The following is a 26,812-nucleotide window of genomic DNA, read 5'->3' as shown; positions in this document are numbered from 1 at the left end:
ACCCAAATTTCAGTCACATTAAAAGTTTTCACCTTCCTTTGGCATTTTCTATTTAAAAATGCATCTTTCAAATAGTCTTTCATACATTTAATGGACTACAATACCATCCTAATTTCTGCAATATCGTTTTGTAGTCGGTCTCTTCCACCTAAGTTAGCAGAAAACTATTAAAAATTCAAATGCTTCGGAACAACTCTGGAGAACTTCACCCCGTGTAGCAGTAGGAATTAAAACGCAGATGTCTTTTCCCTCAATGGAGAGACATAGGCACTTTTTTGGCACAGTTAATCTAACCTATTTCAAATGTTTGCTTTTTAGATGACCTGCACTTTGCTCCAAATTCCATTGAGAAGACTTCCATTAACTGCAAAGTGAGCCCAGGATAAGAAGCCTAGATGTTACATCTACATTCCAGTCAGATGACTTTCTCTCCCTAGTGTCAGGTAGTCCCCAGCAGCTTCTCTCTTATTTGGCACTCGCTGCTTATCAACACAAAGCAGAACCTAGTCTGAAATCGCTTTCCTCTTCCCCAGCACTGATGGGACTCTTACACACAGGTACTGGCTTCTGGCACGACCTGTCATTTAGTAATCACAAGGGATAAGTTGTCTGACAATGGTGTTTCTATTCTGCATCAGGCACTGCAGGTTGGGTTTCCAACTGCCACCTCCAGCAAACTTGCTGCATCCTCTGACATGCATAGTTCCCGCCTCTGGCTGCAAATCTCTCATAAGCTACCCTTAAGTTTAATGGAGCACAGTATCTTTTTTCAGTTCCGGCTGTGCCTAGGCATTTTGGATAAATCATGCCTCTGGGCAGCTGTCATGTTCCTTCAGAAAACAACTTTATGCTACACACTACTTATTCTAGTTGAAAGTGCTGCAAGGTACTGAAATACCCTCCATACATAACGGTTTATTTCAGATGGTAGCTGTTTGGCAACATGCAGCCTCCAAACCTCTATCCTACAATAGGATCGGTGCAAGCACAACAGTACTGTGCCATGGGGTTCGCTGAAGTTTCAGGGAAGTTTGCATGGAAAGCAAGAAATTCTATGGTGAGTCACACAAGTTGCTCATCTTTAAGCTGATGACATCACTTTGTGAGGACCTTAAAGATGCTAGCTAATTTGCGGGGGCGGGGGGGCAGAAGACAGATATGTCCAACCATGAATGGCTTTGTCTTGTATTAAAAGACATGTAAGTGGGAGAAAAAACTACAAGAATAGGATTATAGTAGGATTACAAGATGCAAAAATCTGGGAAAGAAAACTATTTTTCTATAGCAGCCTGAGCAATAATACTGTGCAAAACTTTTACTAAGTGGCATGTTAAATATACTGATGTTTACATAGCAGCTGAAACCACAGGGGCAGAGCCACAGCCACATAGAAGGGAAGATGTTTTCCAGTGACCTGTGGTGCACTCAGTGTCCAAGACTCAAAATGTGCAGGTACCAACACACAGAAGGGTTGTAAGATACTCCTGGCAGACGGCTTAGTTTGTCTTCAAAACCTTGCCCTGGTGTTAAACGTCAGGTACTGAGACCATAGAATCAGCTCCTTTCTTTGCTGCTGGCATCAGCATCAGGATGAACTTCAAAATGATGTCATAAGGCAAAAGACTAAAGTTATGCCCCCCTCCCTCCTCCGGTCATTGGTGCCTATCACTACTACGTATCCTCGAGAGGAGTTTTCACAAGATGGGACAGTGCAACTCAGTGCTGTGAAGAAATGAAGTCTCTAGGTTCTCTTGCTTTCTTGGGCACTGTTTTCTTTATAGTCGATGAGTTTGGAAGATTTTTGCTTTTCATGGATGTTGCTTTCCTCTGTTTTTGATGAGTGGTTCGGAGAGAGTTCAGCCCCAGCATCTCACAGTACTTATTGCACTGGTGGAGGGCTCTGAACTGCTCAATGAAGGAAATCGAGCAGTTGCCTTTAAAACCTTTGTATCTGTAGCAACAAAGAAAAAAAAAAGCCAAATAGGATTTCAAGATTCATTTTCAGCATAGGGAGGCAGAGTATGACTGTTGACTCATAAGCAACTTGAAAACATTAAGCAAGTCCCTTCCACCCATGCTGTTTTGAGAAGCACTGTCACAGAAAATCAACCCAAGCCATTGAGAGGTGAAGGAAACCGGGTAATAAGTAGTGACAGAACAGGGAAAGGGTTAAAGAGGCATAGTTCTGTGGTCTGTGTCCTGCTGCGATTTTTCATTTGATTTAGTTGGGAATATAATTGTCTGCTGGCTAACGTTGTCTCAGTAATATATAAATGAAATCCATTCTACATCATTCTCTTTAAACAGGTCTTTTGACTTATCAGGAAGAGACAAGGTTGCTGCACAGGTGTTGTTAGAACCAGAAGCTGTTTTCATCCAAACATGTACAACACTTGTGCGCTACACTCCTCCCTCCCCCAGGCTCGAATACAAGACCTCATGGAGCCAAGCCCCTAGGGGAAGAAGGATGCAAGGAGCATTCCAGAGGAAGGCAGTCTCGTCCAGCCTTCACCGTTCCCAAGCCACTACCATATCGCCCACTGCTGCCTCTCCCTTCCTCAGTGGGCTAGCAAAGCCAGGGAGAAGCCAGAGCACGTGCACCCCTCTGCTCCTCACCCTGCCGCTGGTTGCCAACATTCCTTCTGGTGCCTGCTTTTTAAGGTGCATCAGGTTTTTTTAAAAGCTGCATCTGCTTTTTAAAGGAGTCATTTTTGGGCAAATTACCAGGATGGAGAAGGGAGAAGAAAGGCCAGGGTGCTCCTCTCGTTTTTCGGTAACCTTAACAAGTGCACGGTCTACCCTATTCCTTGGTTCACTGGACATACAAAGTCCTCAGATGTGAAGTGTGAGTATCACTGCATGCAAACCAAACAAACTAACAAGATTTAGCACTGAAATTAACACAACAGGCTCACTGCACAGCATGCCAGAGAACTCCTTTCCTCATGCAGATTGCATAGTGCTAAAGACAACACTGTTGCTCTGAGAAGGTCAAACTCTTTCTGACAGATAAGCATCTTTATTGCAACATAGTTTGCCAAATTTTCTTCTACAAAAGAATGGTGCCAGTGCTGAAGATACAATAAAATACCTTGCAACAAAAGGGGATGCTATCTGCCTCCATTTAGATCTAACTGTCCTATTTTGCATCTCTAGAGTTCCTCTACAGAGAAGAAATAGAGAATTTGAAACCTCAGGCTGACTGCTTTCCTTAGCATCAGTAATTCCAGCCTAGGAGGAAAGCAAGCTCTTCGGTGGATGATGCAAATCTGAAAGTTTCTCTAGTATATCTAAAAGGTAAATGTTTATGTGGGCACGTACCAAACTGGTAATGTATACTGGCAGGCCCTCTTGCAGCCAAAAAGAGTCATCTGTACATTTTGCTGCTGCTTTTAAGCACTGGCACAATTGCCTGCCGAGGGAAGATGGACCCCAAAGTCTTTTGGACGAGCTATCACAGCCATGATGATGAACACTTTGCAGATAACTGGAAGGTGAACAGCAGACTTTAATCTTCTAAGGAATTAAATTATTGCTGGTGGTTAATTAAATAATAAAAACTATTTGGGAGTTCAACTTTCTCATCATAAGTATTTAGGAGTCCTTTTTGCTTTCATTTTCAGATTCTTCTTTGAAATCAGAGGTTTTGAATGTTAAATATGTATTTCAATGAAATAAAGCTCCAAATGGGTTTTACTACTATTTGTCATGTGAAGCTACTCATACCAGACAAGGTTACCCACAGGCAGTAAGACTGCCCTTCTCTAGAGAAACCACTCGGCTAGTGTGCTATAAACTGACAGATGAACCTCAAAGGGTTAAGAATTTTTTTTCTCCTCTCCTCTCCAAGTAAGTTATGTGCTTGTTTACCCAAAGGAAGTTTGAGGAGTGCCATTGTTACTTCAGGACTGTACCCTGGAGCTCAGCAAGAGAACGAACTGTTCTCTCGCTCCTTTGGAGAAATAATAGACCTGAGATTTTATACTCAAGCTCCTTTCCTGGAGCCACCAGGTGTACGCTCCAGACACATCAGCAGAACCTAAGTTCCATGGGCAAACATGCCTGTGCTCAGCAAGAAAATCTCTTTATATGAAGCACTGATCCTGACTCCAGAAACTAGTTACAGCAGAGCAATGCACCGCCAGCAAAGAGCAATAACTCAGCCCAAAATACTTTGATTAATTTGTCATGAATATTCAATTAACCATTGGGTCTTTCCAGTGAAGGCCAGTGGCAGCAAGAGCTGTTGCTACAGCACGGTCCATTGTCATGGTGTGTCACTGGTGTGTACTTGCTGGGTGTTGCAGCAGTGTGTAACGCAGTGGCAGCTGCCAACGGCCAAGGAGACAAGGCTCCTTGGCCGTCAGCCCTGGGGAGCATCTGCTTGCTCGGGTAGCTGACTTTCTCCATTTCTGCTGCAAGATTGATTGAGAGGCATTTCTCCTGCGCTTAGGGTAGGTGTGTTCTGGCAGAAATATTAACCATAAGTAACCTCCATGGCTATAAATTAGGTGAGAAGTTTCACTGCACTGTATACTGGCTATTTTAATTTGTGGTTACAAAATGACTGTGCGCTCTTTCTCTTGCTCTGTTTTTGTTCTTGCCATTTTGTTGCAGCTGAAGAAAATTTCTTCATGTGTTTTTCTCATGCTATAAAATTCTGATAATAGTCATTTCTTGGAAATCCAAGAATCCATCTTGGAAATAAAAAGTTAAGCTAAAAAAAAATCACTTTTCTCATGAAGTAAATAGAAGTCTGTCTAAATGGCTCTCCTATCTGTATTGGTATTTGTCACTTCCTGCATGTCTTTGAAGGAACATCTAAACAAAGAGCAGAAACAGCAGCATTTGCTCAGATGATACTATGAGTAAGAGCCACTTTAATGAACAATTGAATGTTCTGCTAACTAACTTTAGCTTTAAAATTTAACAAATGCCAGAAATATTTGCAGTAAAAGTAAGAGCATAAATATCTTGTGAACAGGAGACAGAACATTTATATTAAAAACACGTCATTATTTTTATTTTACTATCTTTGCTTCTAAATCAAGCCATCCTCATTTCCATTCTCCTAAAAGAATAGGTTTGCATTTGATCTTGTGGCTACAGATGTGGCCCAGGTAACACTCCTTGTCCATTTTGGAAATGGACAAGGCATGAATGAGCCTGGTTTGGCTCTGCAGTGTGCAGACTTCCCCAGGTCTTATAGTGGGCCACAGAAAAACTAATGTACAGATGTGAGACCAAAGCTGTGCATCAGAGTTCTCCCAGCTGTTTGCTGTTTGCTATTCACTGCTTCCACAGAGTCCCTCTTGCGTGCTTCCAGCCTGCATCATTTGTTCTGGTCAGACCCAATGACCGTAGCTCTGCTGTAATTTGGCAGGACTTGTGAGCTTAATTCAAACCATTCTGTGCTGTTATAGCTTGTGGTATGTGTAAGTGGGGGAAGGTCTCCATTAGCAAATGGCTTATAAATTGTACAGTCCCTACTGCGCTCATATGTTTTGTGTTCAGTAACACCAAACCACTGACCATTCCAAGCCTTGAAAAATACAAATCTGTTATTTTGCACAGCACGCACTATTAATTCACTGGCTAGATGATTGATAAATAAAACCCGGACAGAATTCCATCTCCCAAACTTGACAGTTGGGGGTTGGCCCAAACCAAATCTTCCTTAAATCTGACAGGGCAATGCTGGATCTGTCCCCAGGCTTCAACTCCCCAATGCCTCGTTGCCATGCTGAGTAAAACTAAATTTGTCAACGCCCTTTCTTTCAGATGCAGATTTGGCAAACAGCACTCCTGTTAATCATCATGACCGTGGGTCACTGTGTTCCTGATTCCTTCATCTTTGTGTTTACCATTCTTGGATAAATATCTGGGCACTCGCGCACAGCTTCTAAACCGGCTCACTGTTTGCACTTAGACGCCAGTCACTGTGTTGTATTATTTTTGTTTAGGTTCGCCAAAGAATCTACGAAATCGCTTATTCAAAGGATTGATTGCCTGACTCTGGTGCGCCCCAGTGGCTAAATGAAAAACACGTTCCAGGCTTTTCGGTTTCTAGTGAGGCTTTGCCCTCTACTGACAGAAACTGTATTGCAGCTACTTCAGCGCACTGAATAAATGACCCTTTTTGGCCCTTTGGTTTCCAATTCACTGGTAAAACAGACATAGAGAGGATAAAAGATCAAAAATACTTTGAAGAGTGTTAATTGTTGAAAACATCAATCTCTCCACAGCCTCTACAGGAAGGAGGGGAAGATGAACACAAAAGGTACATAAATGGTCATCCAGAAACGCTTGTTCAGACTTGGAATATGAGTCTGGACCCCACAAAAAATCATAAACAGCAATGAGCAATGCTGAATGTAGGTACAAAATTTTAATATATGCTGTTTATTGTGCTTGGCTTACAAGAACCACCAGGGGATAAATAATGGCCATGAATAATTCATGACAGTTGCCATATTTGCTTTCGCAAATTCATGAATAAGAGTTTGTACTATGACATTAGATTATTTGCAAGCTTGATTACACTATGAGCATGGCAAGGTGGGGGAAATGGATTTTTTTCACTCTATTTTACCCCTGATCACAAGTTTTATCTTAGAGTGAAATTAGAATTGTATTTAATTTAATTGTTCCAACCAGGAACAGCAGCAATGTTTTTCCATTCATCAAGGATCACAGAAGCATTTCCCAAGGATATTTTTGGTTTGCCTTGATGTGATTGGCCCAGGCTTAGAAGAATTGGAGGCAGAGGACCTGTCTGTGATCAGTGAGGACATTACCTCTGCAAAGAGAAGTTGAGGAAACTGTGGGAATTTCTGTAGGGAATTACACCGAAAAATCAGGTTTGTATCTTCTCTAACAATACAGTTAAAATCATAACAGTATCATATCCTATTTTTTAGGTAAGTAGGACTATGTATGTTCTCCCTCCTGAGGGAAAGAGATACCATCAAACCCCTTAACACATTTCCTTTTTTATCAGATAAGCAGCCTATACAAAGCTAAACAGACATCTCTCCACCCATGCAGCTGACAAGAACACGGGCTCAAGATAAGCTTACGGTCACTGCCTGCTACAGGAAGAAAAGTAACTCAGAGAGTTTTAAACCGGGAAGTCTTTACAAAAGCTTGTGTCGTAAACGCATATTCTAAAGCTTTGGCACTTTTGCTGGCTGCAAGAGGGATTTCAGCTGTGTTCCCTCATGCAGTCCCAGCAAATTCCTTGCAGAAGGGGCAATATAAACTTTGGCCCCTTTCAGGGCATCTACTTCCCTAGTTCCCACAGTACTGTAGTAGATATTCTTTCTTCTTCCAGTGGCAGAGTAGGAGGGGAGAAGGGTCACCTTGGCTACTGGCAGCGGGCTCTAGTAATAGGGCTAGATAGGTATAAGCACTTGTATTTGCATTTGCTGGGGCAGGTGCTAGTGAGTGCAAGGCCAGCTGGAGCTCTGGCTCCAACAGCATGCTGGGGTTTGAGGTATTTCCTCTACGCTCAGCAGCTCTGGACAGCACAAACACCAGGTCTTTCATTGTACCCCAGGCTGGAGCCAGAGTTGGCCCCACAGTTTCAGCCCTACCTTCCTCCAGCTGATGTGCCAAGTAAAATGCGTTCCTTGCTTGTAAGTCACCAGAGACCTTGATTTCACTCTTGAAATGCCCTTTGAATAAGCCTGTTTTAAGGGAGGCATGAAGGAAAAGCAAAGCCCAATCTACAGTGTAGCCCCATCCTTTTAGAACAAAATAAATGTGCTTCCCGTATAGGTGGGTTCTCATAAATATGAACAAAAAGAAGTTAAAGGAGTCAGATGAGGACTGTTTTCTTCCAAAGTTAAAGCAAGAATAAATTTCCAGTACACCCTCCCCCAACATATTTACACTGTGAAGAGATTGATGTGTAAAGCAAACCCATGCTGTTGAGAAATAATTTTTCACTCACCCTTTGGCCAGTGTTGCTATGCCAACGTCAGTTAACTTCATTCCTACACCTACAACACATCAAGGAAACAGAGAGCTTATGTTACACTAGAATTTCTAGGAATATCTTCAGATTCAAGAGCACCATACATAGAGGCATTAACTATTACTTATTGATTCATGTTTTTAATTATTTGTCACCATTTCTTCAAAATATTTTAAAGTACCCAAATTAAAAATAGGATGTTTGTGCTCTGTATCACTAGCAATTTCTAAAAGTCAGTCTCATACCAGTAGTTTACAGATAGCAATGTGATAAATAGAGCATAACTTGTTTCCTGTGCTGGACAGCCAGTGGGGGGGAAGGAAGGACTACACTTTGATGACTGCATTTTAAGAAACATACAAAATCACTATTTATGCACCTGCCCTGAGATGTGTATGTTTATTTATGGGGTTTGTGGTTTTGATGCTTTGCAAACTTGGACTACTACGTTTATCAGTAGGAGTTGCATATTTGCTTTGCTAATCAAATAGCAATAGGTCAGTCAACCTTATTTTTACTTTTTAGGTGAGAGATCCAAAATACCTGTCTTATTCAGTATTTCCAAAAAACTTGGGCTTTTTAACTTGTCTCTTTGTTGACTTTTTATAGGCAAAAACCAGTCCTGTAGAGTGCAATTCTTTCTGTACAGGAAAATGATGGTCTGAAGACCATTTTCCTTGGAGAACACCCTCAGAAATCTCAACTGGTATGCCTGAAAAATGCAGCCTACATACTCAAATGAGAAGAGGATCAGAGAGGAAGGCTGTTTCTCTTCAACAGCAGCAGGTATATTGTCCTTTATGGCAGCAGTCATTATAGAGGCTCAGATACCATTTCTGCTGTGCTTCCCTCAGGCTAGGATTTTGTTCCTTCTTCTCCCTTTAAATTACTTCAGGGGTCTTGTTTAGATGCCTTGTTGCTAATTTTCCTGCCTTCTCTTGTTAGAGAATATGGGATATTTTCTAAGATTCCACCTTCCTTTGGTTTTCTTTAACAAGGGTCTGTCTGTCTCTGTTTCAAATACATCTATGCATACTGTGTTGAGTACAGGCCCAGCATTTCAGCAGTCAGGAGGAGTCGCACGCAGGAGCATAAGGGCAGCATTTTGTAAATGCGAGGAGGGCATTTCTTCGCTGTTCATTTTTTTTGAAGGAACATGTTTCTTCAAACCTGAATGTGGAGCATGCCACTGTTCAGAGATTGTTGGTAAGTATTTAAATACCAGAAAAAGTGAAGGGCTAGGATGTTATTAACAACGGAAGCCTTTAATTCACAAGACATTTCACTAACCTGAGAGACAATAAGCCAGACTTGACTCATACTGAGTGTCGTGATTTACTAAGGGGACACATGGAAGAACAACTTTCCCGTTAAGAGTCCAAGATTTGTTTTTTCTTTTCCAGACTGTCTTATTACAAGAACATAAAAGAGGTAAAATATCCCTTTCTCTGCTGATTAGATAAACATCAGAATACTGCATAAGTTAGTTCATGTTTGCCCCTGCTGCCACAGCAGGCAATTAATTAAGGTCTTTCTATTCCCTAGGTATAACACACAAAACCAAACATAGTGCACTTGAAAGAGGTGAGAAAGTAATATATCCTAACACTCCTATCTTGTGGGTACTGTCCACATCTGGAGAAGACTCTGCCCTTTCCAAGGTTCTGGAAGGAGCACATTCAGCAGTGCCAACAGGACACAGAAAGCCAAGAATAACATTGCTCAGAAATAAGCCTCTGCAAGTTCTGCAGTTACTGGGACTGACTGTGAGTGGTCACAGCCTATATCGTGGGAAAGCCATTTTATTGCCCCCACTCAGACAACTCACCTTGCAGGTCTGTGACAAGCAAGCTCCCATTGGTCTTCTCGTACACCCAGTGCTGGAAGGTGCAACACTTCTGGCCAGCCTCCGAGTCTCTTCTCAGGAAATTTACTTCCTTGCCATCCCTGACAGAGTATTTCACAAATTCCCCAACCAGCTCCTCCTCCACTGTTGCATAGGGGATGTTATTAGCAGGGCGATGAACAAGAAAAATAGGAATGATCCTGAAATCAAGGGACAAGAATTAATAAAATCCAGAGAGTTCTGTCAATGAAGGACTAAGAAACAGACAAAGTGGCCAGTGATATCAGAGAGGGAATGAACAGCTACCAAGTCTAAACCAAGCCAGGAGACATCTGGATAAGATTCGGATCTTCTAGGTAGCTCTAGAACATAATCGCATTATCCTCTATGTACTTATTTCCTTGTATTAATTACTCAGATGTAAACTTTTTCGAAGCATACTTTCTGATGTTGTCCTACTACATCCCAAAACCTAAACTCTGCAGAATAAAGGGCACTTGCTTATTTTGGAGTGTCACTGCTTTAGCTGCTCAGTCTGACTAATACATGATTCAGTCTTTCTGAGGTGTTAAGCACCTGCAAATTTGATCCACTCCAGAAAGAGCTTTGCCCAAGATCAATGTAAGTGGAGGATTTCTCAGACTAGACTTCTAAAACTTGACACATCCAAAATTAGCAAACACTTTTGATAATGAAAATACAAAGCAACTACTTCACCAAAAAGTAAGAGAAAACAAGAAAGTCTCTGGAAAGATCATCAGATTCTCAAGACAAGTTGGCCTGAGTGAACATCTAGAATCTGAAGATTCTTGGGCTTTGGCAAAGTTTGGATCCAGGTCAGAAAACTTCAGCTAGTTCTGTATGAAGTTTTCAGAAAACTGCAAACTTGACAAAATTTGTCTCATTTTATTCATTTAGAAATTGAGCTAGTTTAGCCAGAATGACTTACAAACTTTTGTAGGAATACAGGCTAGGTCCATTTATGTCTAAAGATGCACCATGCTAAAAACTCACATCCAATATCAAATAAAATTTTGCTTGGGGTTTCATGGTCTTCCGAGAGAGAAAGACTGAATGTGAAGTGATAATGACAATAGTCTGGAGGAAAGTATCTGTCTCACTGGCAACATGAACTTCTTGGTTACCAAAGTTCCTGCTGCCTGGAAAGCAGTGTTCTACCTCACAGAGCGTCTTCTTCTGTTTGTACTTCCACTGGAAAAACACTGTTGTTAGGCAGCACACTGATGCTACAGTATAAATCTCCAAAATTAAAACTTTAAATAAAAAAGAGATATCAGTGTATACCAGAGTGGAATTTAATACTGCTCTGAGATACGGTCATTTTGGAAAGCCATTCAGCTGGAGCTGGTAACAGAACATAACTGTATTTTATCAGCTAGCTCACAAGAGCTCCCAGCAGTATCTCAGAACAAATGGGGGAAATGACTGTCACCAGAAAACACATTTTTAGTTACTTGCTTTCTTACAAACAGTCTAATCTCTTAGAGCAACACTGCCAAAGGGGTATTGCTCTAAGTTGCTTCCAGACACACTTGCGCTGGATTCCAGAAATGGCAGAATTATGAATGTACATATGTGCTCTGTGAACACTGAAAGGAGGTCTAGAAGAATTAGTCATGGGACAGAGAACCACATATAACCAGAGCACTTCTGTATAAGTCTTCCAGTCCTAGTCCACAATCAAGCTTTACTGACACCATTAATTTATTTGTTGTGACATTTTACCCTTATGGTTATAGCACATGCAGTACACACTGGTACAAATGGCCTTCGTACCAGTAGTTGTTCTCTTTCTAAGGAACAATCGCCGCAGCTGTAGGCACTTATCTAGTTTTAAACTACTCACTCAAGGTATAACAGCTTAACTCTACCAGTATCATTAAACTGAACAGTTTTTCTAGTACATAAACATCCATATAGATTCCTATTACTGCACACTGAAGGGAAAATAAGTGGGTCACTGGTTAACAGAAATGTTAGTACTACTCCACTGTGGAAGTATCCTAAGTAACCTCAAGACCATAGAATCTCTCTCTCTCCCCCCCGCTCCTGCCCTGCTATAAATGTCTAGCTGCCAGGCCGCTGACTATTACAGGGCAGTGCTTTCTTCATCCTCTCCCCAGCTTCCTCCTACAGTCAAACGTGCACAGAAAGGCTAAGGCTGTAGCTTTAAAGCTAATTGTGGAGAATGTGGGCGACTTTCCTCTTGCTCTATTTCTCTTATAAAGTGTTGCAAGGAATATACCCTCTTTTAAATACAAGTTTGGTCTGACAAGGGCTGGCTAGAACAAAGGAATCTAGCCTTAAAGTTTTGAAATTAAAAAGCAAACCAAAAGCATATGCACATCATCTCTTTTCGCTCCTAGCTGCTGCCTTCCAGCCAATTGTTTAGAATAAAGCACCAGATCTGAACGTTCCATGTGCCTGTTATTTGCACCAGACTTCTAGTTTTCATAGGGTACATGCTCAGTCTCTCTCTTATATCAAAACTAGAGGTTATATTCCATGCCTACAGAAATCTCTCAAACACAAATTTTACCAAGAGCAATAGATTTCCAGAAAAGAAGCTGACGCACAAATATTTTCCCTGAAAGATTTAACTGCCATCTCCATCACTATTTCTAATCCTGAAAAGGTTGCTTTAAGGAATTATTCCAGAGCCTGTGTTTTAAGTGGTCCTGTTTTTCAGGGAATCAGTGCAGCTGAGCAGATCTTGTGTCATCTAAAGGGAGATGGAGATTTAGCCTGCTGTCAAGCATGTAGGTCTTATCCTTGAAGCAAGGCAGATGGAATTTCAACCATCCATTGCAAATTCAGGTCTACATAGTAGCCTGACACTGGAACAGCAAATCCTTTGAAAAAGATCTATTACCAAATCTTCAGGGTGCCACTTCAGAGGCAAAGGTGAACCTGTATTGAGCTACTGGTCTGATGTACATATATTCAGGAAAAGGAAAACTTCGGATATGAAACAAACCAATCATTGGGAAAACCTAGAATCAGAGTTGAGCTTTCTGTCCCTTTACATAGAAAACTTGCCTAAGGAGTGACTTCATACCAGCTTCAGAATGCTCATGATTTCTCAAGATTTCATTTTTAATGGAAAGCTGGAAGGTCTGATTTATGCCCGGCTGCTGCTACTAGACAATGCTAGTAGTATCACCTACTGTTGTTACTTCACAGAGACGATGCTAGTAGCATCACCTACTGGTGTTACTTCACTAACGTGAATAATTCCCTCTAAATTTGTATTAAACTCATGCCTTTTGCCTGCTATTTACTGTCTTTACTCTTATTATCCTCCCCTAATGAGAATGGAATCTCTGTCACCACTCGGTATCATTTAGGTCATGACTCTAGCTTTAACACTGTTCTCAGGATTCCTCTTTCTTCGGCCACGAAGCTGATCAGAGGGCTGGAGCACCTCTCCTATGAGGACAGGCTGAGAGAGCTGGGATTGTTCAGCCTGGAGAAGAGAAGGCTCCAGGGAGATCTAATTGTGGCCTTCCAGTATCTGAAGGGAGCCTACAGGAAAGATGGTCAGGGACTGTTTATCAGGGAGTGTAGTGACAGGACAAGGGGTAATGGGTTCAAGCTGAAGGAGGGTCGATTGAGATTAGATGTTAGAAAGAAATTCTTTACTGTGAGGGTGGTGAGGCACTGGCACAGGTTGCCCAGAGAGGTTGTGGATGCCCCATCCCTGGAAGTGTTTAAGACCAGGTTGGATGAGGCTTTGGGCAACGTGGTCTAGTGGAGGGTGTCCCTGCCCGCAGCAGGGGGGTTGGAACTGGATGATCTTTAAGGTCCCTTCCAACCCAAACCATTCTATGATTCTATGATTCTATGATTCTTTAATAATCACTCCAAGCAGTCAGCGGGCAGCTGTGGCACAGGACAATATATATGTGCATACATGTATATGTATATAAAAATATATATATATACTCACTCCGGTACTTCCCCAAAGCCTTCCAAGGGTTCCGCTTCAGCTGCATATATCTTTGCATACTCTCTCGCAGTATTTTGGACATAGCATTCCTATATTACAAACAGTTATGCCTATGGAGTATTACTCAAAACATTTAACAGATCATCTGTTTGAATATTTGCAAGACAGCTTTTCCCCACAATTCTTGCTTACAAAGGACAGGGGAAGCTTACCTGCAGTGCTAGTTTGTAGTTCTTTTGAATGAGATCATCCTTACTCTTGGTCCCATAAGTGATAGCATTGTGCACTTTGAGAACGCAGGGGTGGCCAGGACTGAACACCGGCACGAGGCCTTGCATCACTTTACTTCGGAAGGCTTTCCGGTGCATGCCTTCACCGAAGTGAAGCTCTTCTGTAGCTATAATTCCATGCAGGTTCCCACCAAAATAGCTGTCACTGATGAAATCTTCCCTGAACATGAGCTGCATGAATTCAATTTCTTCCACACCTAAAACACAACGCCACTCTGTTCTGCACAACATCCTTCTGCAGTTACACGGAAAGGGGCGGACATGGGAGAACTCATGCATCTCTCCAGAGACTATTAAAGAAAATGCTCAACGGACAGAATACATGGCCTCACTTGCGTTAATATGGGGTTGGGACCCTGTCCCTCTACATGTAGCTTGTTGCCTGTACCGTCTAAAGCCAGCATGGAGACAGGTGGCAGTTCAGGTTCGTAAAGAGAGAATACAGAGCATAGCAAACAAAAAATAGAGGTAAAGACCACAAAAGCTGGTTTTAAAACTATTAGAGGAGTTGTAAACTGGAGCTTCAAATGAATGTGAAGCAAGTCAAGGTGACTGAGAACTAAAGAGGCATTGGGGGAATACAGAGATCCTGCCAACTCTGTTTTTTTGGGAAAGACAGAGACAGTAAAAAAGTTAATGTGCAGCAGTGTATGTAGATATGAATTTAAAAGTAGAACACAGTTCTACTGTGCCAAATGTGCTCAGAGCACATTCTTCTGAAGCTAGCCTATCTTTTCAGAAAAGCCAGAAGTTGCTGGTACAACCAGAGCTTGGTTTAGCTTTCAGCTTGGAATCTTTTCAGGCAAAGATTTTGCCAGCATGTTCGTAGAGGCACTCAGGTGAAAGAGGTCTCAGTCCTTATCCAATACAACCATGACGGAAACCTGCCTTTCCCAGTACCAACCACGTTTACTACATCAGCTCCAGTGCTGCAGACTGGCATGTTAAAGTGTTTATTTCTTTACAGTCTGGCAAGCACCAGCTTAAAAACACGTTCATTAGCAAAGGTAGAAGAAAATAACAAGATTTTTTTTCTTAAGTGATTTTGAGGAAGAGCCACATTTCTATAAAGGAGCATGTCAGTACTTTCTATTCAGGAGAAATTGGTACAATAACATTTATTTTATTCTCCCACTTGTGGATTTTGAAGGTACCAGTAGCATAAGAATGTATGCCTAAGTTTGTTACAGCTGAAATCAAGCAGGGTTATGGATTTCACCCTTTTAAATGATTGCTGGAATACAAATGGAAAAAAAATATAGGGCGAAAAAGAAACAGTTAAGGTTAAGCACTGAAAGAAACTAATAAATTCCAACTGCACTTCAAGTCTCTCTAATCACCACACTTCACGGAATATTAGTGGAAAAGATAAATAGGAGAACAAAAGGTGTACACTACGCAGCAATGAAGTCCTTCCAGTGCCCCTTTGTTGTTCTCTCTGGTTTAGACTCTGTACGCTATTGCCTCTTTTTGAAACACAGAGGAAACAGTGCACATATAAAGCTAGAATTAGAATGCTCCTTAACTCTGCCTAAAATTTATACAGTGCTGTTACATTAAAAGTCCTGTCTTCATTTTAACATGGAATGAAATGTTTAATTTTATTCTTCTAGAAATAGAAAGAAAAATCAATTGGCCAAATGAAGTACTTGATTAGTACAGTGTGTTCACAAATGATAAACCGATTTGCAATGCCCTGTCTATCTTTAGCTGCAGCCCAGCAAGACATATGCCAACTGTCATTAAACACAAGTTAACATATGGGGAAAGCATTCCAAATCTTCATGCCCATCTTTCTCTTGGAGTAAAGTTACATAGCAGGTGACTTGCAAAGACCATGTGTTCAAACACCACCGGCTAGTTTTTCTGCCAAAAGAGCTTTCAGTGCTGTGTGTGTCTGTGTTTCTGTATGATGCGATGCAATGCTATTTCACTGCTTACTGTATGTCAAGTGCTAGTGCATCAAGCTAACTAGAAGTTACACAGTCAAGTTCTAATCAATAGTTTGTCACAGTGAGTACTCCATCACCCTGCACAAACAATTCCACCCTACATGAGGGTATTTCACCTACAAAACTCCCATGAATTAAAGCAAATTTTATCTTTGATGGTACAGCAAAGGTGAGTGCAGAAAGGGAAAGACAGCTAGCAAAAACATAATACTGATTCAATGGCTTCAAGGGATTCCCATAGTTTCCCATAGGATAACTGTCAAAATGTCTCAGTCTGGTTATATTTTTCCATCCTTTGTTCTATTTGGAAATCAGAAGGAACAAAGATTTGAGAACACATTCAAACAGATGTGTGTACTTACCTTCACAATTCTGAAAACTTGAGAGATGTCCCAATACTACAAGGAAATAAACAGACAGATTTTGTAGTTAAAAAAAAAAAAAGAATGGAAACTGCCATTGTCATTATTATTAATTAAAATTATAAACTGGGATTTACCTTCAGAAGTCAAGTTAAACTCAGCAGTCGCCTTTCCATATATATTATTCAAGCAGCAATAATACATTCCCTGGTCTTTGTTACTGGCTTTAGCTATTGCCAAAGAGACGGGAGAGTCATCCTGAGCACTGGAACAGAATATGTTAATTTTCCACATTAATACTTTTAAAAGATCTTCCCTGATTATTCCATGTATCTCTCCTCCTGACCCTGGAATTTCTGTCCCTCACTGCAGGCTGATTCAAATATGATGCAAGTAGACAAAATATTTTGTTCCACCCTACTTAGAAGCATTCAGCCTATGATGTGTTTCACAACAGATGATCCTACTACATTCTGAGAGAAAAGGACCTCAACCAAATCTGAAAATAATTTAATCACACCAAAAGGCATTCTAACATTCCTATCAATATCATGGCCAAATATATAAAGTGTGAATGTATAAAAGCCCAAAATGCTATGTGCTGTTCCTCAATACTGATGCCTCACTTAGCTCTCTCTGCCCCTTTGCTTTTCTCAGGCTACATATTTACTCTCTGATGTCTAGGTATGAAATTTCACAAATGGGTCAGAGGCAGATGTTGTTAGCAGGGGTGCAGTGACATGCGAATGCAGTTACAGCACCTGCAGAGCCAAGCTGGCTCTGGCCGCAATAAAACCGCACTGAAACAGCGCTATGCCCGAGTGAAAAGTCCTCTTAGACCATGAGAGTTTCAACGTACTACAGTGGATGTCCATGGAAGTATCTGTCAGCAAACCAGACAATCTAGGCAAGGGATTAAGGAGACCTAGCTATCATACTTTAAACTTTTATGCAGGGAATTAGTGAAGGTGTGCACAGTTCTGTTGGCAACATGAAGTTTTATGACATTTTGGCACATTGGAGAACTTATTTATCCAACAATAGTTTCTAAATTAAATTACTTAGCATATATTAATATTATTACCAATGTGTATTTTTCAATATACATGTTTCCATGTGCTGACAGCTAATAAAACTTTAAAGATTTGTTGCCTAATTTCCTATAAATGCCCCCTATTGAAAGTAAAAGCTAAGATGTACCAAACAGTCCAGATTATGTACTTCTGTACGTCAATGTACATTTCCAAAAGAATAAACAGTGCTTGGGTAAACACAAACAAAGAGTTAGATTTTGATTGTGATGGAAGGGAGATTTCCACTGAACTCTACTGAATGTTTATGAAGTAAAAACTGTAATTAGGAATCCCTGTTACTCTAAATCTCTGTTATATATTTCATTTTCATTCCAACACTTTGAAATATATTTATCCTATGAAGTTAAAATTCAAATATTTAATGTTATCACATATTTTACTGCAAAAACTGATAAATATGATTTCTCTGCACTATTTGTTAAAACACTGCAAAATTATTTACCAGATAATGATATGTACTAATATTGCAATGGGTATTGTAATACAGTCATCAAAATCAGGATAGTTAAAACAACAAGAACCAGAATAACATGGGAAGTTTAACCAATTCATGCAAATTTTTCTCCCCCTTAGAAGAACATCTTAGAAGGTGTCTTCCTCCAAAACTTCTTCAATTTTGCAGAATTGTGCATTCTGATGGAAAAATCTTTTCTTTTTTTGCTTTGGGTAATGTTACTTTTGTATTTTTGAAACATTATAAACAGATTTTAAGAGTTATATGCTCAGAATGTCACGACTGCTGCAGAAAAAAATAACTCGTTTCACAAAAATGGAGTTTTAAGAAAAGCTGGAAAAGATCCTGACGATCTTTTAACAAGCTTTTATTTCCACCCTTCTCATTGCACTGCCTCTAGACACTCAGAGTCAGGTTACCTGGCTGGCTTCAGGGGAGAGATCATTCCTCCTTAAATACAACTCCCACCGTTGAAGCCAATCAGCTATAAGTTCCATTTGATACCGAATATGACGTTCAAAGTAGAATCAGACTCACAGACTGGTTTGCGTTGGAAGGGACCTCACAGCCCATCTAGTTCCACTCCCTGCCATGGGCAGGGACCCCCTCCACTAGCCCAGGTTGCCCAAAGCCCCATCCAACCTGGCCTTGAACCCTGCCAGGGAGGGGGCATCCACAGCTTCTCTGGGCACCCTGTGCCAGGGCCTCAGCACCCTCACAGGGAAGGATTTCTGCCTCACATCCCATCTCCATCTCCCCTCCTGCAGCTTCAGGCCATTCCCCTTGGCCTGTCACTCCCTGCCCTTGGCACCAGCCCCTCTCCAGCTTTCCTGGAGCCCCTGTAGGACTGGAAGGGGCTCTAAGGTCTCCCCGCAGCCTTCTCTTCTCCAGGCTGAACCACCCCAACTCTCTCAGCCTGAGGTCTCCAGAGCAGAGGTGCTCCAGCCTTCGGCATCCTCTGGACTCATTCCAACAGCTCTGTGTGCTTCTTGTCCTGGGGACCCCAGAGCTGGATGCAGCACTACAGGGGGGTCTCACCAAAGCGGAGTAGAGGGGCAGAATCCCCTCCCTCAACCTGCTGGTCATGCTGCTGGTGATGCAGCCCAGGACATGGTTGGCATTCTGGGCTGCAAGTGCACATTGCCGGCTCACGTCCAATTTTTTGCCCGCCAGTATCCCAAGTCCTTCTCTGCAGCGCTTCTCTCACTCCATTCATCCCCCAGTCTGTATTGCTACTGCGGAATAATCACATCAAGCTCTACGTTGCATGTCAGCTGTTTCAGCAATTTGCTTCCACCGCACAAGGACAGACAGCCACCCGCATATTAACCAAGTGTGTTTATGTTGTTTGGCTGGGTGCTGAGGCTCAACCTTAATTTGATCTTTTACAGTACTTTAAAGTTGGATGAGATTGGTTATGAATAGGCTGAGAGGAATTACCAATATTAATGCCCTGTGTGAAGATATGCTTCTTAATTACCCTATTTAAACTTTTTTTTTTGCATCCATCACACTAATCCTGTTAGCAGGTACAAGAGTGAATCACTGGCATATTTTCCCAAAAGCTATTCAGAAGCTACCAGTCCTTCAGAAACATTCACTCACCTTCTCTGCAGTCGAGCTAATAACTTAGAATCTTTAGTCCATGTAATGGTGGAGTCACTATGAATGTGACCAAATTGACAGCATAGCTTAATATTTCCAGAGCAGTCAGGGAACAACTCTGCTTGGATTTTCTTCAGCAGCTTGGGAGCTTGAAACAGAAGAGCCACAGTTTAGGATTAGAAGATAATGATATTGTTTTGGCATTCTGAAGGAATCCCAGAATGATTTGCAGATGTTAAGAATATGAATCTGACAACACTTGTAAATAATTATGATTTCTTCTGATGAAGAAAAGGCTTTAAAATATGGAGGTTTTAAAAGACTGATTCAGTGCCCTGCACAGTCAATGGAAATATTTTCAATGGAAAAATATTTTGAATTTATGGAATAGGACCCAAGGGAAGTTTTAGCCTGAAAAGGCATCAACATAAAATAATTTCTTCATCAAAACACATTCTCTCTGACTAAATGACCAGCTGGTTTTATCAGTAAAAAAGACACCACAAAGGTACAGCATACCATATGGTTACATAATGAGAATTCATATTAACTGAATACTTGTAACTAGTAGATTTTTTTAACTGATCACAGCCTTTGAGAGAAAAGACTTTAAGTCCCAGGAGATGCTCAGTCTCCAAGGTGTTCTTGGAACATACCTAACGCACACTGCCAGGATGAGACTCTTTGCAAGATGCAGTGATGGCACCATTTCCTCTAAAACACAGCTGGAGGGAGGAACCCACGTTTAGTGATTAGATATCTGCATTTGGTAATGTCAGTGGCCTTTGCTTCCCTCTTCAGTTTCAAAGGATTAATTTCCCACCTCTAAGGAAAGTCCCTACCTTTCCAGCCATAGTGCATGGCTCTTTTGCTAAATATTGGCCATCGCACAGAACAAATCCAAGAGTCACGCAGGTTACAGAAAAAGAGCACTCTACCCAGTCTGGGGCAGGTCCTGATAACCTGGTTCTCTGCTAAGACTTGTTTTCTGGCTCACAGAATGCTCCAGCGTCTTCTGCACGTGGGCATGGCATGAATGGGAGGATGGAGGGTACTTGGAAAGTAAGTGAATCAGCATACACTTAGGGAAAGGTTTTGGGATCATGACACATCCCTGCGCTCAAGTGAGACATCCTTGCTAGATGTAAGGGATGTAAAATACAAGATGTTACGTCTCCTACTGTGTTAATTCTGAGCTGCTGCACGCTGAATGAGCTGGCATGACACATCTCCCTCAGGGATCTCATTCCAGCCGTCTAACTTTCCCCATCTAATGCTGAAGGAATGCTGCATCCATCTCGAAGGGTCAGGCACCTGGAATTCACTGCTATGGTTAACTTGCAGTCACTTAAGTCCTTAGGCCTAAGAATCTTGCTGAATCAGGGCTAAAATGACGCAGACATTATGTGACAGAACTGTAAATAGAACTAACTGCCCTAACCACTAAGTCATCCCTCCCGCAGCTGAAAATAACAGAAAAGAGAACACTGAGTATATATGTACCAGACTAACCACACCAACCTTCCCATAATGCTGGGCAAAGGTCCATACAATTCTCTAAAGTACAAACATACATTCATTTCAGTCTAGACTAAAGCAGATCAGAAGCAGATTAAGAAAATTCAGTCTTATCTGACGCAAGCCTGAATGTTTAAAACATTTTCCAAGCATAGCCTCAGGTACATGGAAAAAGATCAGGCATTTCTCAGTAACTGCAGTTTCCTTGCTCTGCTTTGAAGGAACATGTCTCTCCTCCCACATGTTTGGTTCTCTGGCAAAGGACACATCTTCGAACAGAGAAAAGTTTGGGGGCTTTTAAAATGTGATTGAAAAAGTAGAACTCTCACCGGAACACACTGTAATTAGAATCTCTGAAGAGCTTCATAGTTGTATAGCTTATCTTTAGTCACTGTTCAGTCTTGCTCTGATCTATTACATTATTTTATGACGTGAACATGAAATGTAATGTCAAAAAGTAAAAATAAGACCTTGGTCCTTGCAAAGCATCCATAGAAACCACAAATAGCTCATCTGTCTAGCTGATACACTGCTGCTACTCCTATCTGCATTTTGTTTTACCTGTTAGCAACCTCCTAGAAACGCTGACAAGCATCCTGAATCTCATTTCAATTATATATTTTCTATGTCAGTTTAATATTGCTAATTTCATCAGTGTCATTTATGACCAGCAGTGGTGAAAAGGAATGCCGAGCCAGCCATCAGTCATCAGACAGGACTACAAAACATCATGTTCATCAGTGGCACCCTGCTAATAACAATAGTACTTTGCTAGTAATAAAACCATTTGGTAGCCAAGAGAGGGTAATTGCATTTGGGAGCCACAGTACAGGAGCATAACTGGGAACACAGCCGTGCAGGAACGTAACAACATGCAAGTATGGGGCTTGCAGTTGCTATATTGCGTGCAGTTAGGTGGTACCATTGTGCTATACATCCCTGAAAAGTTACTTGAAGAGACAAATGAAGAAGTAACTATTTCAAACAGGTTAAAAAGTTCCTAAATTTAATACATTTGCCAGCCAGGAAAAGGATATTAGGGAGGGTTCAGCTCTGTGGCATGGGGACAGCAGTAGTTGCTAAGTTCACAGAACTGGCAGTATCAGTGAGGGCAGGACACCTTTAGCTGATATGATTTAGACAAAGGAAGCTTGCGGTGTGCTTAATGAATTTGAATTTCATACTGTAGCCAGAATGATAGGAAAGGACAGAAATTAAATTCAGTTTTCTCTTACCTTTGCTATCCTTGTTCAAAATCAGTTTCCTTTGCTCTTTTCTATCTTCTTTATGAATCATGCCTGCCTCAGTCTTCACAGACTCTTTAACACAGCTAGGATCTTTGCTGATATTTCCTCTCTCCTCCAGCCGGGGTTTTTTTGACAGTGCTGCTGGGGGTAATTTCTTCTTAGCTCCAGTAGCTAAATGCCCACTCTTTGCTATGTCTTGTTTGCATTTGATGGGCTCAGGCTCAGCACTAGTTGATGATGGCTGGTAGGATTTTGATCCTTCTTGATTTCCTAGCCTTTCTGCATTGACTGGGAATGGATCACATGTGGTCAACGCTAAGGAGAATGGCTGAGTTCTGCTGGAGGGCAGTTGCTCTTGAAAATACTGGTTGTTCCCTGAATCAAGTGGTGGCAAATTAACTAAACTACTTACTACGCTCTCTGATGTCATGACTTCTTCATCTTTATCACACTCAGTAGACTTAATTAAATTATCAGCCTTACTTAGCTTGCTGGAATAGATCAAGACAGGACAGGACTGCTTAGTGCTAATATCTATAACCTGTCTGTGAGCCTTGGAGCTAACTGAAGTGTGCAAAGGAGACTTCGTTTCAGCTTCATCTGCGTTATATTCAATAGCTCTTTGAATCTCTTGTTTATTTTCACACAAGACTACTTCCTCCTTGTTTTCTTCAGGTACCCTACAGAACTGATCCTGCAATGCTTTGCAGAAAGTTTCCAGCGTACTCCATTTTTCATCTACTTTGACTGCAGTTTGTGTGGATTCAGTTTTTACATGATGTCCTGTGCCAGGACACCCCATTGCTGATACACTGGTAAGAAGGCCCTCTGACTGGCTTACAGGTGTGAAGAATGGTAATTTTTCTTTTACAGTCCGTTGATGAGTATCTAACTGATTACTGGTATCTCTATAGTCCTCATTTGCGATGCTGTGGTACTCATTTTGAGCCTTTCTAGGCAGTGGGGTACTAACTGATGTTACACTTCCAGATGCATATGTGTGATTTTTTGAAGAATCTGGTTTTAACTCTTCATCAGACTTGAAGGTGCTGTCAACAAAAAATACATGTTGTTCTGATGTATTATGAGGGGAAACTGCAGTCTGACTCTCTGAAACATGACTGACTCCTGAGTCACAGGAAGCTTCAGCTCTTTGTTCATCACCTATGCAAATCTTTCTCTGTTCTTCTGTTTTACAAGGTTCATATCTGGGCATTTCTACATAAAAACCTCTTAAAAATGGATCCTCAGAAGAGGGAGTGAATGACACTTCTTGTTTTTCCATTTCCATCACTTCGTCTATATTTTGGGGTAGATTCTTACGTGTTATGGTTTCAGGAGTTAAATTAGTTAAATTAGGCAATTGCATTAGAGAACCGTATTTCTGTGCATCAGAAACAACCTGAAAATCTTGACAGTCATTATTTTTTGGAAGATGACAACTGTCAGAATTATTGTCATTTTGTGCATTCAACTCTGAGTGATTTCCTTTTTCTTGTAAATTCTCTTTGTAACTTTTGCGTACAGTGTTAACAGAAGAGCGTTCTTTGTGCGTAAACTGATTGCTATTTTCACTGGGGAAAATGTCTTTCTCTTCAGGGAAATAAGCCCGTTCTTTTCTTGCTGGATAACAGTCTCTAAAATGAGACCCATTACCAGTTACAGAGTCATTTATCAAGGATATGTTGTACTCAGTACGAAGTAATTGTCCAATTGTCCCATGCAATTTACCTGACACATAAGCCGGGTTTTCTCTGTCACATGCTAAATTACTACTCTGAGCACTTTTAAATCTTTGAGGCAAATCTGCATCACATGTTTGGGAAGTATTATTAATGGTAAGCTTTCCTTCCCAAGCAACAGTCATTTGAATGGATCCATTACTGTCAGTTAACGGTTGATTTGGCTTCTGCTCCAGGCACTCCCCTGTATTTAAGATGATACTATTTGCTGAAACACAAATGGATGGTGTTTCCGTTTTATTTCCAGTGTTAGAATCTAGACATATACCATCTGTTTCTACCACTTGTGCAAGACAAATGTTTCCTATGGATGCACTGTTACAGGCTTCATCTGTTTTAAGTAGGACACCAGAAACATTGCAGTCGTCTTTCTCTGTTCTTTGTCTACTAGCTGGCTGTGTAATAGGTTCCTGCTCTTGTATCACATTTATTGGCAAAGGATGATCAGAACAGGTCTCTTGTACAAAGTTCAGTTCTGTGACTTTGATATCTGTTGGCTTAATTTCTAGACTTGTGATCCCCTGATTTTCAAATGGGATTTGATAGCCTGAGTCATCTTCATGAAGAAGTTTCCACAGCTTGTCATGCACTGCAGATATATCAGCATCTCCTTTGCATCCAGGTTCTCCAGATTCCGGGACTGACTTGGGATTAGCCTCAAACACAGATTCATCACATGACAGACTGCAGAGAATATCTGTGTTGTTGCTATCATGAGAGTCAAAATTATACCTTTGCTCTCCCTCCCTTGGCTCATCACATAGCTTTGCAGAAGAGAGAACAGCACATAAACATTCTTGTTTATCAGGAACAGAGTCCGTATCCCATAAAGGAAAATGTGAAACATCATTCTTCGATTTCTTGCCATTACTAATAATATTAACTCCTTGTTCACAGAAGACTTGTTGGTGAAGATTTTCTCTCTTATCACAAGGAGCATGATGTTGAGAATAGGTCTGTAAATTTGCATTTTTTGCTAGTAATGTCTTTTCAGTACAGAGCATTTCTGAAGCTGGATGGATTTTTCCTGCACTCTCACAAGTCATGAAGATGCCTTCCTTTTCTATTTCAGGCTCCATACATAGTCTCTCACAATTCTGGGTAAAGATTTTAAGATTAGCACCTTGATTCTACAAAGAAGAACAAAAGACAAATGTAATTAAAAACTAGAATTGCTGCTTGACACAGGCCTGAACTAGAGTCCTGGCTTGGATGTACCTCTTTTTTTTTCTTTTTCTTCTAGTATTCATCAACAGTCAAGTTTCTGACTTGTAGCTATCAACCTAACAGACAGAAATCAAACTCCTCGGTCTTAACAGCCTTGAACCCTGGCAAGTTTCAGATCTGGATCCAAATGCTGAGAAATATAAAATTTAATCAGATGAAGATCAATGACTAATACATTCCAGCTAGTTAAAAACATAAAATAAATTAAAATAAAATAAAAGTCATGTTTATGCCTTTTGCTAACAGTTGGAGTGTCCCACCCTACTTATGTAATTATCACATAATCCAAACTGATGAGTTTCTGGAACTACCCGACTAGTTTTTTTGGGAGCCTGCCTTCCCCTTCGCTTCCATTGCAGGCACTGTTATCTTAAGTTTCACAAAGATGCTTTCTTTAAACATATCAGTCTTGAAAAATTTCAGAGAATGCACCTCACATATCCACCGTGCGGTGTACTTCAGAACAAGACTGCTACTGAGAAAATGGCTGCTACCAAGAAAGTGGGTCAGTTTTAAGCCATCTTTGAAATTTGTCTTGGGTCACTTCTGACCCCTTGAGGTGAAAAGACCCACTTCAAAAGGGAGTGCCAGAGATCACTGCAGATCCTGCCTCTGTCCCAGTGGCATATTCAGCCCTCCTCTAGTAATGAAACACACATTGCAACCTTAGGGGTACTGCTAGGAAAATTGGGGCAGGAAATAAAAATCCATATTCCTCCTGCATCCCCTTTATTCTTCTATATCAAAATATTCCAAATTGTTGCTTTATGTAGAAACAATCCATTCCTCAATTAAACTAAGCCAAACCAAATTTAATTTATGCAAGGAATGCAGACCTTATTAAAGAGATTTTCTCTCATCCTCTTCAGCACTAAATCATTTCCATGGAGGTGGTGAGCATGTTTCACCCACAGCAAATCACAGATGCAGAAGCCTACAATTTTTTACTAGACAAAAATACATTGTTTCCTAAACAAATTACGTTTTATGCTTTTGGTTAGTATCCATTTGCCAGAACAACCTATAAAGGTAGAGGGCAATTTAGCAGTCAAGCTTTGAAAAAAAATATTTACTTTCAAATAGCCACTAACAGGATATAACAACATAGACCTCATGAATTAGTTTGTACATTTGACCATGTGTCTTTCTAGTGGTTGTCTGAAGCTTTGTACCTATTCCCAGGAGAAATGAAAAAATGCTAAAAAACATCAGACTGACTTTAAAAACCACCAATATTTGCAGAAAATTTTAATTTTTTAGCTTTTATCCAGCCACAAACTCAATTTCATAACTGTTTTGGATTGCTTTTTCCCTCATGATTCCCAGTTCTGTCCATAGTTATTTGTTGACTTGCAAAGATGTGCTGGATGGCTGAAATTAACCACTGTGATACATAACAGGTGAGTCCTCCGGGTTACAGCAGAGCTGTAAAGGTGTCATGAGCGCTGGCAGACACGTGATGCGGAGAAGCGATTCTGAAAAGAAGCAAGTGTTGTTACTTAGTGAAGGATATGTAATGAAGGATTT

General features: G+C 40.9%; 1 protein-coding gene across 1 annotated transcript in view; it reads right to left on the bottom strand.

Annotated features, from left to right (window-relative positions):
• Positions 1–1,172: 1,172 nt before the first annotated feature.
• ALPK2 (alpha kinase 2) overlaps positions 1,173–26,812 on the bottom strand; it is a 44,908-nt gene continuing 19,268 nt past the window's right edge. The window contains exons 5-13 of the mRNA XM_054809074.1: positions 22,305–25,188; positions 19,552–19,699; positions 16,536–16,663; positions 16,399–16,434; positions 14,007–14,281; positions 13,795–13,883; positions 9,807–10,024; positions 7,955–8,003; positions 1,173–1,951 (exon numbers count right to left, since the gene is read on the bottom strand). Coding sequence (XP_054665049.1) covers positions 1,717–1,951; positions 7,955–8,003; positions 9,807–10,024; positions 13,795–13,883; positions 14,007–14,281; positions 16,399–16,434; positions 16,536–16,663; positions 19,552–19,699; positions 22,305–25,188 — 4,062 coding nt within the window. The 3' untranslated portion in view covers positions 1,173–1,716. The remainder of the gene's footprint in view (positions 1,952–7,954; positions 8,004–9,806; positions 10,025–13,794; positions 13,884–14,006; positions 14,282–16,398; positions 16,435–16,535; positions 16,664–19,551; positions 19,700–22,304; positions 25,189–26,812) is intronic.

Source organism: Grus americana, chromosome Z, assembly GCF_028858705.1.
Source record: "Grus americana isolate bGruAme1 chromosome Z, bGruAme1.mat, whole genome shotgun sequence".
Taxonomy (NCBI): domain Eukaryota; kingdom Metazoa; phylum Chordata; class Aves; order Gruiformes; family Gruidae; genus Grus; species Grus americana.
Note: the sequence above shows the minus strand (reverse complement) of the source record. Positions and strands in the feature narration are given on the sequence as shown.